The sequence below is a fragment of the Rhea pennata genome, chromosome 10, assembly GCF_028389875.1.
Source record: "Rhea pennata isolate bPtePen1 chromosome 10, bPtePen1.pri, whole genome shotgun sequence".
Classification (NCBI taxonomy): Eukaryota; Metazoa; Chordata; class Aves; order Rheiformes; family Rheidae; genus Rhea; species Rhea pennata.
The window spans coordinates 4,302,833-4,317,626 of NC_084672.1; the positions used below are offsets into that span (position 1 = coordinate 4,302,833).

At 42.0% G+C, this 14,794-nt stretch overlaps 1 protein-coding gene across 1 annotated transcript in view; it reads left to right on the forward strand.

Moving 5' to 3' along the window:
* ADAMTS17 (ADAM metallopeptidase with thrombospondin type 1 motif 17) overlaps nucleotides 1-14,794 on the forward strand; it is a 197,284-nt gene that overhangs the window by 116,792 nt on the left and 65,698 nt on the right. The window contains exons 13-14 of the mRNA XM_062583699.1: nucleotides 2,597-2,763; nucleotides 8,246-8,373. Of these exons, the coding sequence (XP_062439683.1) occupies nucleotides 2,597-2,763; nucleotides 8,246-8,373 (295 nt within the window). The remainder of the gene's footprint in view (nucleotides 1-2,596; nucleotides 2,764-8,245; nucleotides 8,374-14,794) is intronic.

Below are 14,794 nucleotides of genomic sequence, written 5' to 3' on the forward strand. Positions count from 1 at the left end.
GTAATACGGAAATGCTAGTGAGAGGTCAATTAAGTAAAAAATGAATGTCAGTAATTTTGCATTCCTTACCCAAACAGGAATAGAGCAGAACATAATCAGCGTAGCAGAACTGTGTCCTGCCCACTCCTCTGACTGTTGATCTGCTTGTTGCTGAACCCCTTGAATAGGCTCTGTATAGTCTACTACAGTTGGACTAGACTCAGTCCAGCTGGAAGCAGTGATGTTGTACCAATAAAGCATGATGCTGTTGAGAAGAGTGCATCCAGCTCTTGAACTTTGAGAGATACTGCATGAGAAGCCAGTTCATTAATTCCTTAATTAGTTCCTTAGTTAGAAAGGGAAGGCAGCTGAACAGCCAAGCAGAGGAGCGCAGGCCAAAAGGCACCAAGTTCCTGCAGCTCCCACTGATTGGGAGTGAACAGTGGCTGTTCAAGAAGTCTGTCTCCTGAAGGATTTGGCTATGACTTTATTGTTAATCAATGACTATTATTACTGATAAAGAGAGCTGCTAGCTTGCAGTCTGTATTGACAAACTCATAGAAAGGTCCTCACATGTTAACGAAATTTTAAGATCAAAGCCAAAGCAACTGCTGATGAAAACACAGTAAACAGTAGTCCTGCTGTGTCTCGTGTTCCATGGTGATACCCATCTGTCCAAAGAGCCCTCTGTAACTAGTTGGGTATTCTGATTACCTTCATCTTTTGCTTTCTCACACACATGTGTGTACATACGTGTGCACACGCGCACGTGTGCACACACACACACACACAGTCAGTTATGCTCGGTCTCTCTCTTACTTTGTGGTAGCTGAAGAGACGGTGCCAAAACAAAGTTCATGTTTTCAGTGTGTTTATGTGAGTACAGAGTTCATGTGGAAATAAGTCTACATCATGTTCCTAGTCACCCAGACTGAGCATCTGTGTCATCCCGTCTAAAGCAGCAGACACAATCCTCCCAGAAGACCTCTGCATCAGTCTCAGCACATCTGCTGCTGCTTATGTGTCTGTGGCAGAGAAGAGGTGTCAGCAGTGCAAGCAGGCGTTTGTTCAGGCTGTTCCTCTGGTGATCTTTTCTGATGCTACAGTATCTTTGGAGATTAGCATTTCCATTTTAAAAAGAACCTTGTTTTTCTAGGATTTATGCAGCTACTGTAAAAATTTGACCTAGGCTGAAATTTGATGTAAAGCTGTCCTCTGCAGAATCAAATGCTTCTGTTGCACCGAATACAGAACGCATCAAGTCCACCACAACTAGCAGAGCAAAGGCCTGATTCTGCGGCCACCGTGTAAATGAACAGGCAGCTAGTACTGAGACCACTGACACAAGTACATGATCTACAATCAGGCCCATACTTTCCAATTAACTCAATGATAACCTAATGTTTACTGCCCTTCTAGGAGGGAGGAGAGGGAGAAGAAGCTTTTGGAATAAACTTCCATGCTGCTAAAAATTGGAATTTGGCTGGAGTTGCTTTTTTATGGCCATCTGTTAAAGAAAAGTAAGGACATGACTTTATCAGTCTCTGCTGATTACAGCTGGAGAGATGGGTATATGACACATTCAGGAAAGTATCACCAAGTATCTTAAAAAATCACAATCTGTTAGCAATGGCTGAGTCTTTTACTTGCTTGGGGTGTTTGTGGTTTGTTTTGTGTTGCTGTTTTTTTTTTCCAAAGAAACAAAATATAGGCTATTGTCGAGAGTTTTAGTTTTTCTTCTCTGGGGAAGAATAAACAAGAATAAATAGATTGTGCAGATGCTTAATTCTGATGTTGAATTAGTGGCCTTTCCTGCCTGTTTCAAAAAAAGATGTATAAAATGGCGTAGTTTTCATGGATTGAGATTATCTGATGCAGAGATCTGGTTTCTGGACATGCTGCTCAGGGTACAAGTTATAGGTACTTTGTGTTATTTTAATTTTGGACTACCAAAAGCAGAACCGTAGAGTATTGTGCGCTGAAGAGGCATTTGGTGTGTCTTCATTTTTAAGGGTGTTTGAGGCAGGTAACAAAGCAAATATTTGGAAAGGAATGGTGACACATTCCAGATTGTCTGCTTGCCTCTGCCGTGGATGCAGTAGTACAGCCACAGTGCTCCTATGTTCCTCCTTAAAAATATAAATACTTAACATTGATATTTATGATGGAACTGCAAATTCACTTGCAAACTGCTTGATGGTGGCAAATATAGTAAGTACGTAGCCTTTATGTGTCATGCTCAATGCACCTTCCAAACCCAATTAAGGCTTCTAAAAAGGTTGGTTAATGCCCGCATGTTGGATTCTCTCTTATCTGCAGCGTGCCTATTCTGTAGATCTGTCTGTAGGACGTAGATTCATAGATCGATCTATGGAATGCTACAAAAGAACGTGGTTTTTAACTGTTCCAGAGAGCCCATTATAGGTGTAGCCTGGAGCTTAAAACATTTTCTGTAAGAGCCAGTGAAAGCAGAATTTGGCCTCCAGAAAGGAACTTCAGAAGGGAACGATCCTGCCTGAAATTTCATGAGCTGCCTCAGACAGGGGAACCTAAGCAAAGATATGCCTTTGTGTAGTTCTGCTGTTCCTGCTGACCCCAGCTTGTTTTTCCCTGGTAGCCCGGGACCAGGCGGGAAGAACTGCCGGGGAGCCAGTGTGGAACACACCGTGTGTGAGAACTTGCCTTGCCCTAAAGGTGTACCAAGCTTCAGGGACCAACAGTGCCAGGCCCATGACAGATATGCCAACAAGAAAAAAAGCCTCCTGACAGCTGTCATTGTTGATGGTAAGTTTTTTTCAGCTTCTTCTGTAATTGCTTGTTGTTCTTTCACTGCAGCTTCTCAACCCATCTTGATTTAGTCTGCAAGGCCTCCATTTGTCAGTGTGAAGGCTACAGTATGTTCTCCTTAGCTAGTTCTGACAGATGAATTACTTGTTGCTGCTTTACTGTTCTTTTAGCCTTTTTAAAAGAAGGTAGTGAGCTGTCAGTTTTTAGACATCTTTGTTTAGTGTTGGAGGAGTGAGGGGCTGAACTAGGTTCCCAATCTGAATAATCAGGTTTGGAGTTTTAACATGAAAAAGTTCAAATGAATTTGGGGCTGAAAACAAGAGGGATTAGCTGGGAAAATTTTTTATGTGAGTCTTTTGTGGGCATTTCAGCATGATTGCCTGGCCTAACTTCCATTCCTTTAATGCTTCCTTTGCTAGCTCTTGCTGTTCCCCTACTATTCAACCAGCCTACGAGGGGACATGAAAAGGGAATGTAGTAATGTCCTTTCTGTACAGACGAGTATCTTTCACTTCACTCTACTGAAAAATAGACAAAACTGGTTTTGTCTGATTATCTTAAAGACGTGCTTGAACAGAGGAGTGTGATGCTGAAACTGAAGCCAGAACACCAGGCAGTGGGTACAAGCCTTTCCCGTGTTAGCACTGACACGTTAGGTTTTCACCAGGGCAAGCATACAGACAGCATTCCAGTTCCTGCAGCAAACCCTCTCCAGAGCATGGTTTATTGACAAGCCATGGGAAGCAGACTGTTTTCATTTGTTGTTCACCTCTGCTGGCTTCCCAAATAGTTTTACCGGGTGAGTGTACAATGCAGAACTACTTCCCCAACTCATCCTGGAAGAGCAGAGCCAGAAGGTTGCAGGTGAGCAGCAAAGACAAGTTACCAGGACTCCAGCCTTCTGTTACTGTTTTGTCTTAGCTTCCTACTTATCAGAGACAATAGAAACAAAAGTTAGACCTGGTCTTCAGCACTTGCAGTGTTAGAGACATGTCCTAGAGGTGTCAGACTTCCTGAACTGGGACATAGGGCAGAGCTCCCTTTTAGACATGTCCCTCTCTATGAGCACAAAGTGTTTATCTGCTGCACTCTTCTAGCTACCCTAATTTGGTTCTCACATTCTTGTCCTTAAGTGTCTGGTTTTGTCCTTCTCAATTTCTCCACAAGCCCTTGTAGCATAACCATTAGAGTCCCTTGGAGAGACTCAAATCAGTCCTTCAGTATCCAGCTATTCTTTTCCGTCCATTGCAAGTACAAAATATTCCTGTCCTTGACCACTCTGTGCTTGGGTACCATGTGGTTTTCTGTGTCCATGTGTGTAACTCTGAGATGGGTTTTACTCTGCAGGGTTGCACTCTGATTGCTAGATGTGAGTCTTCCATTGCTTGAAAGAGTGCTAGAAGCATGTCCAACCATTCGCAGTTGTTACCTTGGTCCACATCCAAAAAAAGTATTCAGGTGCTTAAACACCTTCAAGCATTTGTGTCTCTTGAAATATTGGGTTGTTTGGGAACGTTAGGTTGCTAGCAGATGGTATTCCCATCTGTTGCATGTTCTGGTCATGTTTCTAAGCTTGCTCTAAAAATTTTAGTGTCCTACAGAATGACACTGCCCACTTCTCATTCATCTCCCTGATCTATACAGCTAATTCTTTCAAACTGCAGAATGACTCCTTCATGCCTGCCTTTCCCTAATCTGTGCATTTTATTACCATACTCACACATGGAGCTGCACACTGCTAGTGCATTCACACCCTGTCCACACAGTTACAGCTACAGAGGCCATATATTCCAAAAAACAAATGCTTTTCTGCCTGTAAAACCTCCAAAGTCTAGTTTGTGCATCATTTCTGGAGTACTTTTTCAGGTTTGCTGTGCTTCCTGAGATAATCGCCCAGCTGAGAGTGGTCCAGCTGGCAGCTGGTAGACCACACCTGGCTCACATGGCATTTGGCCCTGTCCTTGGCCTCCTACTCAGGTCCAGGTGCTTTATCAAAGAGAAGAGGATTGCTATCACATGGTGGTCCACAAGGAGCTGCTACATAACACTAGGAATGTTGGGCTGGCTTGGCCCAAACAATATATGGAATGCTGCAGGGAAACAATATTACAGGGAAACAGAAACCGTTTTTATATAAGGCAGTCATGCCTCATAAATCTGCTAGGGAATGTCAGCACACACGTGAATGAAAGTGATTCAGCTGATACTATCAAAAGCTTGTAAAGTAACTAAGCTGTCAAAGGATAAAAGGGAAAGTCATGTGGTAGATTAACATCTGTAAATGTTAATTTAATGGTGTAAATTACCACTTTTCACAATGGGAAGAGGTTATCAGGGAATCCCTATGAGTCTGTACAGGACCACTACTTGGCATTGGCATATTCATAAATGACTTAAAAAAGAGGTGACTAGTGAGATGGTGACATCAGACAATATTCAACATCATTAGCTTCATCAAAGCTAAAACCAGTGACAGGAATTTGCAAAAGAGTTTCATTATAGTGAATAACTAAAAAGAAAAAAAAATGTTTATATGTTCAAAATAAAGCACCTGGGTATAAACAAATGGAGCTTTACATGTGCAGTGATATATCAATTACTACTCAGGTCAGACATCTTAGAGTCATTATAGTTAGATCTGTGTAAGGTTCAGTGAAGCTCTGTAATTATCAAGACAGGGATAATCTTAGAAATTACTAGGAAAGAAGTAGAGAATAAATAGGAAATATCTATATACCTCTGTATAAATCTGTCACTACATCTGTTCACACTGGTAACCTAGCAGAGCAGCTGAGAACAAGGAGGGAAGAGCAACAGCGGATGCCATCCCAGACTGCACTGGACACATCCCAGTTCATTCCAGCTAACATTTTTGCTTCTTTTGGGTGCTAGACATGGTTCACCTCAGAGCATTAAGCTGACAGCAGAATCTGACTTCAAAGGAAAACATTCCTTATGGAATCCCTGGGGTCTCCCTTGCAGCAAAGCCTGTCTCCCACTTAGTGGGTGTTCTCTGGGTGCCAGGAGGTTCTGTGATTTTTTTTTTAAGCTATTTGCAGTGCTTGGCGTTTCTATGAATAGGTGTATTATCTGTCATGCAGGCAGCCTTCATGCAGAAGCCTGCCAGACACTTCTAAAGCCCTTCTCAAATAATCGAAACAAAAACTTGTTTTCAGGAGTAATCAAGTTCTCTGAAACTGCAGCTCAGCATTTCTCAGTGATTCCTAAATAAAAAGATTTTGTTACTATGGCTCCTTTGGAGATATGCAGCTCTTGTGCTTTGCTGACGACTTCTCTGAAATCCATCATAACTACCTCATTCATAAAACGGGCTGCTGACGTAATCTGTAAATTCCTGAGTTCTCAGAACACTACAGGGAGAGTATAATATCCTTTTTTCTTTTTCTTTCTTTCTTTCCTTTTTTTTTTTTTTTTTTTAATATATGTTTGCCTCTTACTTGCAGGAATCTTGTTCCCAGTAGTAGAGTCATCACCAGGGCTCTCCCAAGAGAATAAATAAAAGCTTGCTGTTGGGCAATATTTGGAGACCACCATTTTGGATGTTAACCCTTTGATACCAAGTCTGAGGCGATATTTCTTTTGTTTCACATTATGGTTGCAAGTGCCATTAACACTCTGGCTTCCGCAGAGGCCAGTGGCCTAGCTATTTGAATTGTCTCCCAGCTAGTGATCCAGATAACGCAGTCATTCCAAGAAAACTGCCGCCCTTTTCTTGACTTCGTGGTGTGGTTTTGGTTACAGAAATTTCTCCCGATTTTCTTTTTTTGGGGGCTGAGGGATATGACATTTTGTGGCCACCTGCGGAAGCAGTGACTATAGCCGTTACTAAGATAAGAGCCAGCATTGTTCCTGATTTCTGGCAAAGCCTCACTCACCTGAGCCATGTTGTCCCAGTTTCCCAGGCTGCAGCGTGGCATATGGTCAGATTAACCAGCTCCAGCTCCTCATGTCCGTAGTTGGCTTTAGATGCTCAACAGAGAGTAAGCCTAAGGCTGTAAATTAGAAACTTCTTGTGCCTGGTTGCAGAGCAGGCAGCCAGGCGTTTCTCAGAGCTCCAGAAAGAGAGGCTGTTCAGAGGTGGTCAGACTAGCGGTCTCCTGTGCAAGCTCCTCTTTCAACAGCTTTCCCAGCTTCTCCTGCCAAATGAAATCAAAATCCAGTCTCTGAGAATTTGCTTTGCATCAGACAAAAGGCAGGGAGTTTGCACCTCCACAGGTTGTGTCTGTAGCTCCTCTCTCAATTAGGATGGGAGAGCGCAGTTCAGTTTTGCACCCCAGTGTCAATGTCTTTTTAAGCACATTAGAGCACCCAGACAATGTTCTCCAAATCCTTTTTGCAGCACATCCAAGCACCACACTCAGAAAAAACAGACAGAGACTCAAAACAGTTTTGAACTAATCTTCTACACCATGCTTGAGCTCTGTTTACATGTGTTAATGAGCTGGGAGCTGATTACAGGCTTTTGATTTCACTGGGAACATAGACTTGGTCTTGTGTCGCTTAGTCTAATGCATTGGCAAACCTTCCCTTTTCTGTCTGATGAGTACCTGACCATGCAGAACAAAACTTGTTTCTATTTGAGTATCTATAGGTTCTTCCCTGGATGAAGCCTCTGAGTAGCAGAGAGTCAGCTCCAAAGGAAAAATATTACATTACCTAAATATCTGTTACTTAAACATATGGCAAACCCTGACATTTGCTGTATGCTGCCAGCTAATGACACAAATCTTTGGAAAAGCTTTTTTACTTAATTCCTTCTCTAGCTAAACCCAATAGTAGGTCTTCCAAAGTGAAGGTCTGAATATATAACATTGTGCTTGCCACTGCTGTGGGTGAAAAATGCAAATATTCTCTATTAAGAGTATTTCAGGTGACTTTGGGAGTGCTTTCTGCAGATATCCCAGCTGCCTAGTTTGTTGACAGAAATGTTCATAGGACCACAAGTACTAGTTTAAGGAACCGGCAGGTAATGTGTATGCAAAAACATTTCAAATTCGTATACACAAGTGTTCTTACTGGCAACCTGATGTGAGCAGTTAATTCAATCCATCAAGAGCAGAAATAGACTGGAGAATCGGTTTGTCCTTTTGAAATCACTTCATGTAGCCTGGATTTTGTCTGAGATGCTCAGACAGTCTGGTAACCTAGTCATTCAAGGCAGGCTGCTGAATGTTCCCTGTAACAAACACCTCCCATTCACAAACAGGTATTGAATGGGGATTCCTGTGTCTTAAAAGACCAAGCTCATCAATTTAACCATTTGAATATAGATATAACAAAGTGGGGAAATGACAGGCCTCAACTGAAAGTCTCGTGTTCCCTCAGATATCTGAATATCAATAGATGCCGTTTTACACCCATTTCTGCAGCAACTGCATTACGTTGCTCCGTTGCCATTACCTCAAGCACCTGTTTGAGCTGCTCCTCAAGGAAGTCGCTTGTGTGTTTCTTTTTCCAGATAAGCCGTGTGAGCTCTTCTGCTCTCCGCTGGGGAAGGATTCCCCTGTGCTGGTGACAGACAGAGTCCTTGATGGTACTCCTTGTGGGCCTTACGAGACTGACCTCTGTGTACATGGCAAGTGCCAGGTGGAGTAACTTTCTCTTATTTCAAGTGATGTACAGTATGGGGTGACTGTGTATGTTCTGAAAGAGCAGGCATCCGCGTGGGGGGCTGGGAGGCTGTCTAAGAGGTGAGAGGGCAGCCCTGTTTTGCAAGACTCATTGGAAGGGCAACATAGCTCTTTCTTGATCTTAGAATTGTGATAAATGCCCAAGGTATGAGATTATCACTGAACAGCTGGGAACATTCAGTGATCACAGTCAGTTATGTGTCATCATCAAATGGTTTGGGAAGGGAGTGGAAATCTGGCTTGCTTAACTGCTCCATTTTGGCTACTAGAGGAGTCGCTGGGAGAATGCTGATGCTGCAGACTGGATTATAAATTGTTGCTGGCCTGTGATAAGTGACACCGATAAGTGTCACATTTTCAGCATCGTGGTGCTTTTCAGCTCTGTCTGGGACCTATTTAAAAATACTCAGGAAATCTTTCAGTATCAGTTGTTTTTTGGCTCCTGGGACTGCATGGGCCAATAGCTGCTCCCATATAGCCTTACATCTGTGTGATTTTGTTACCTCTATTACTAGATAATGCTAAGGTGAGTTACTGTTAGGGCCCATCAGAAGTGTTTGAAAGGTTTGTTTACCTTGCAGTAAGGAAAGGTTCCCTTCCTCCCCAAAAATTTGCCCATTGCTTGGAAGCTTATAACAATGTAGGTTTAGAGGAGGAAATCTTGCAGCCTGGAGCACAGCCTAAACCAGTTTTCTTTTGCCTTTCATCTTCACTGTCCTGTGCTCAGGTCACAGGGAGAGCAAACCAGAGGGAGTGTAGGTCAGGCTTCCTTCTGCTGTTCTGCAGGAGCTGGTTGTTCCCGCATGGAATAGCCAAACCCTGAACGTGCTCATTTATTTTTGTCTCTGGTCAAACAAGTTGACAATGGAAATGAAAAGGACTGTCTCCAGGAGTCTTCAGATTTGATTTCCATTTCCTGGAGTGAAGGTGCAATGGCCTGTAATCCTTGCAGTGATGATGGTTTGCAATGACGATGGACCTGGAAGGAGGCATCAGTCAGGGCACAGTGGGAAGATCCTTGTAATACAGCTGTTCCTCACCTTTATCGGGGCAATGAGGTAGTTCATAGTGCAGCACACTGAATGATTAGGAGCCTATTTCTTAGAGCTGCTGTTTCAGATTCCTTGAAAATTTAGGTGAAGTTGTGTAGACTCATACTATGAATTTAGAGTGTTGGGAGAGAGAAGGAAGAGAAGAAAATGTTTAAATAAAGATCATAAAGAAGAAGAACGCAGTTAGGATGGGAGCTGCTAGCAGTGTGCAGCAGTTGTATTCAAGGCCTTTGTCATGGACACTAGGCAGGGCAGGCACTTAGTGGTTTTTCTCTCTCTGGTCCATGTAGCATGTGTTCAAAACCTGCTTCACACACATTGGTGATGTGAAAAAAGGTTGAGTCAGCTGCTATAACCTTGCCAGTGCTGGATTCTTTCTGGCAGTTCTTTCTCTGAGTTTTTCCTGGTCTAGATTTTTATCCCATGCTATGAGTTCCTCTTTTCGCTATTACCAGCCTATTGTATCCACCAGAACAGCTTTCTAGCATCACCCTTTACCTCCACTACCTTCACTGGAGACATGCTAGTTTGCCTCAACGGGCACAAGGCACACCATCTGTCGTCTAGTGGGCAGTAGTTAAGACTACCAATTTGTATTGCTTTGAGCTCTCCTGGCATGGAGATAAGTGAACACCATATTCTCGTAGGGATAGGAAAGGGTTTGGGGACACAACATGATTTTTCTTATAGCAATGTGAAAAGGTAAGTGGAACAGCTTTATTCAGATTGAATTTTGCACTGCTGTAAGAAACACTTCCCACCTTTTCCTGCCAAATAGCTGCTGAAGAGGCGTGTTTAATTCAGCCCTTCTAATTTATTCAGATGAAGAATCTGAACAACAAGTTGTTGGGGAGCCAGCACAGGAGTTTGATTCTTTATATATTCTTCAGTGCTGAGTGACTTTCATGGAGCCAGGTCTGTGGTGGATCCTGAAGTTACTCATTTTTTACCCTGTTTTTAGCTGCATCTAAAAAGCTGAGAAATCTATTAATAACCTTCTACTTTAAGGCGAGCTGTGCACCTCCAGCTGTGTGTCATTGACCATTGCACTGGGCTGGCCAGCTTTACTGCTCCAGACATTCAGATCAGCCGCAAACAGTAAATCAGACGTTATGGCAATACACGTTTTCTTCTTCCAGTGAGGAGCAGTAGCCAGCTCCCCTCCAAATGAAAATCTTTATGAGCACAGAGCTTTGGAGGTACATCATGAAAAGCAAATTGCACTCTAACTCGAGGGCAACTGCCTTTAACTGTGCAGAGAGGTGATGACAGCTGCAGAACATTCAGTCTATTTGCATGTGGCTAAGAGAAAATGCAAAATGATCATTTCAAGCCAAGCAGATTTGAAAGCCTCCTGAACTCATTTATAGTACTCTTTCGCCTTATATGCAATTTAGTGCTGAGAATCACTGTGTGTAACTGTGTGCCCCATTTACCACAGATACTTAGACATCTAACTAGCTGCCTATTAAACCAATTTAATCACATATTCATTTAATTATTCTTCTCCCAGTTTCTTTACCCAGTGTAGACAAAGCCTTGCAATAAGCATTGCAGGGGGTCCTGGAGAAGTGAGTAAGTGCTGAAATCAAAGGGTGGTATTACTGTTGTTTATTTTTCTTGCATAATCCTTCTAGTTAAAGGCTTTCACAGGCAGGAATAACACATTTCCAACGTATAGGCATTTGCAGAAACCATCACCTGCAAACACGTAATCCAGGTAATAGCTCTTTTCACTTCAGCAGTAGGTATTCCTAAATGAAACTCATGCGTTCCTTTTGGAAAAATGAATGTAGATGAATGTGGCAAAGAAAAAAACTGTTCTTGCTAGGTGAGGAGAGTTTTGAGAAGGGAAGCGTCAACAGATTTTTTTTGGAGCAAAGTCTTATAAGTCTCAAAATATCTTCGCTGCAGACAGGTACCAAAGGGGGAGAAGTCTTTAATTGCAATCCGTGAATTTATTAGAGTTTCATTTGAAAGCTGTGAACACTTTGAATATTCATTGAACAGTGTGAATGAAGGCTGGGGGGGGGGGCAACTCACCATCCCTGAAACAGCCATCGTGAACAGAAGTGTCCCTGTATTTACCTCTTACACCTGAAGGCAGTGGGAGTGGGTAAACTTGGTTGATACTGTACAGTATCACAGAAGCACCTAGAGAGAGCAAAATCATTTCTAGAATTAGCGCACAGCCTCTTACATCACCTCGACTTTTTATGAAACTACTCCTTGTCTTTTAGACAAATCGTAAGGTCTTTACTCAATTTCATCTTGTTCTTATTTAGAAGGGTTCTCTTTGAGGCTGAACATTTCAGTCTTGATAGTGATAGAAACAATCCAGCATAAGGATGAAATAAAAGCTGTGTAGAGCTTCAGGAGTTCGTCTCAAAATTGAGGACAATGCTCTAAAATTTAAAGCTTTAGTAGAAGCATGGTAAGAATGACTGCACTTACTCTTACCATCTCCTGAGCAAATACAGACACCTTGTTCAGTGTATACAGAGGGCTTTGACTTTTTCTTCTTGAAATGCACCTAGTCTTCTATCCTGAGATTTACTCCTGAGATTTTTCAGAGACAGAAAATCTGTAACAGGCCAGATAACAGCAGCAGTCTCGTAAGTGTGATGATGAGGAAGGTGAGTGCAGCTGTAGGCTTTGCAGCCTCTCCTCTCACCTGCCTTCACAAAGCTTTCTTTCTCTAGCATGGACATTTCAGTCATGGTGAAGATAGAGTAGGGCAGTGAAACCTGCAGCTCCGATTGCTTTTATCTTCTCTTATTTCTCTTTGAGTGACAACTGGCTTTCAGTGAGAAGATCCCCTGAAATCTTTGTTCTCTCTCATACCTGCTTGACATATGTTCCTCACAGAGTCAACATTCATGGTAGCAGTTGCTTTCTAATGTCTTCCAGTTCCTAAGATTCTTTGTTCTGTTTCTGCTGCTAATGTTAGCACCAAACTACTGTTAGAAGTAATACTAAAAAGGTGTGAGATATCACACAGCAGTGGTGTGGGGAGAAGACAAGCTACTTCGCTGACTGTTACGCGCATGACTTTGTGCCAGCTGCTCTCAAAGGAGGATTAGTCCAAGACTCATGACAGCATGAAAGAACTTCCTAATGGAGACAGAGTATACATCAGGGTGTAATCTAAGGTTGCTTTGAAAACTGTATCCTGTATAGCAGAACTTGGCTGGACATCATGGGTAGTCTTTGCTGTGATTTAACAATTCAAGATGTGAAGATGATGTGACTTTATCAAGTTTTCTCGTGAGTGTTTTGCCTTGTCACAGCTACTTTTAACTTGTTGGTAAATCTACCATCCATTCACTGATGACAGGCCAAAAACTAGTCTGTCTTGGCACAGCAAAAATATTATAGACTGACTTTCTTCTAAAACCAATCATCACAGAATATGAAAAGCAAGCACAAATTTGAAACTAGACACATTTTCAAAAATAGTTTTTCCAAGTTAGATAAGCAGAGTGTCAGGAGAAGACCACAATGAGCAGAGGTAAAATTGCAGTTTTCAACTGGAGCAGTGGTTGGCAAATACTTTTCTGTGTATTCAGTACCAACCTTTAGATTCACGCGTTGAGCCTTTTGGCTTTGCCTCCTCAGTTGAGTATTTTCCGTATATTATTCATAATCTTGCATTACAAACTGTGGTACAAGATGTTCTGGCCTGGGTAACTTGTCTCTGTACAACAGCTTGGTTTAGTGCTGTACTTTGGTTAATTATTCAGTGCGTGCTCACAAGCAAAGTCCAAGAGGGTTATTTGAACTACACACACCTGCTGCATAGTTGCCTTTTTTAATTCCTGGGTCTGAAGCAATTTAATCTGAGACCTAGAAAGAATAGCAGGTCTTTTGGTGAATAGAGGGTAGCAACAAAAAAAACAAGACTTTGTCACTAGCTTCTTAGTGTACTTTGCAGTGGGATACAAAAGAAAAGGGATGCTTTTACCTTACTATTCTTTTGTGTTAACCCATGAAGAACATGTCATAGCCATTTCATTGTGTTATCCACCTAAGAGACATGAGTTTTTGCTTATGGCCATAACAGCCAAGAATCCACTAGTAGGGAGGCTATTGATACATCATGTCCTGATAAACATATATTCTTTTCATATCCAGAACTAATGTGATAAATACTTCTTTTAAAGGCTGGGTACTTGGTATAAAATCTGGTGGTATCTGCACCCTGTTGGCATTTGTACAAATTAGAGCAGAGGCAAGGTGAAGTCAGGTTTGAGGGTATCAGTTGAGATGAAGCTGGTTTGGAAGAATCAGAACGAGGCAGACACAGAAAGCAGCCAAAGAACAGAAGCAAAGGAATTCCAGTGATGGGAGAGGTCTCTGGGCAAGGAAGGACTTTGTATTGTTTGCATGCTTATGTAGCCTGCTCTGTGCCGAAACACAGGGATTTTGACATGTAATCTTCAGGTTCTTTGTGTGAAAGGATGAAGGCTAGGAGAATAATTCTGTGTAGGATCCCCATGAACTGCCAGGGGATCTAAACACAGTCAATAAAAGTAATTGTGTATCTAATGCAGATGAGATAATGCAAATATAAAATAAGCAGTGCCTATCTTCTGTTCCAGGAGAGGTGCTCTGATTGAGATAAAACCTGAAGACTCAGGAAGTGACAGGTCAGCATTTTCTGGAGTAACTCATGGACTCCAATATGTAACATGAAATTTGTAGTGAAACAGAAATAGAAGTAACTTAGTTTATCTGCTTGATCAGGGTCTCTATTGAGTCAGGACAGATCAGTCTACTTGATCAAGGATCAAACCTAACCCTCCTGTATAAATCCTGTTAGCCACTCATTATCTTCTACAAGGGCAGTCATGTTTAAAGCAAAGAAATGAGAATTCTCATACCCTCAGATCTTAATGGCAGTTGCTCATACAGATACATTCCTATTTTATGTGGTCCATCCCTTTAAGTATTAGTGGACACTGGATATTGTGGACAAAAAGCTGGCAGTGTAGATGAATCTTTCATAAACAGTATGGTCTGTACATGACCAATTAGTAAAATGGCACGTGTTGTGTCAATACTTATATTTGATCCATTGAGACAGCTAGTTAATTCAGCATACGGGAAGCATTATAGTTTTGTGAGCCTACAATGTCATTTCTTACACAGGATAGGTGTATATAACAGAAATAATTGTGTTTAAGTAGCAAAGCATACTCACCCAGGCTGTATCAATTGAGCTCCTGTATAGCCATTCAAAATAGAAATCAATATATCATTAAAAAATACCCAAGCAATACAGAAAATAGTTCACACACTGAAGAATCCAAATGATGTGCGTGC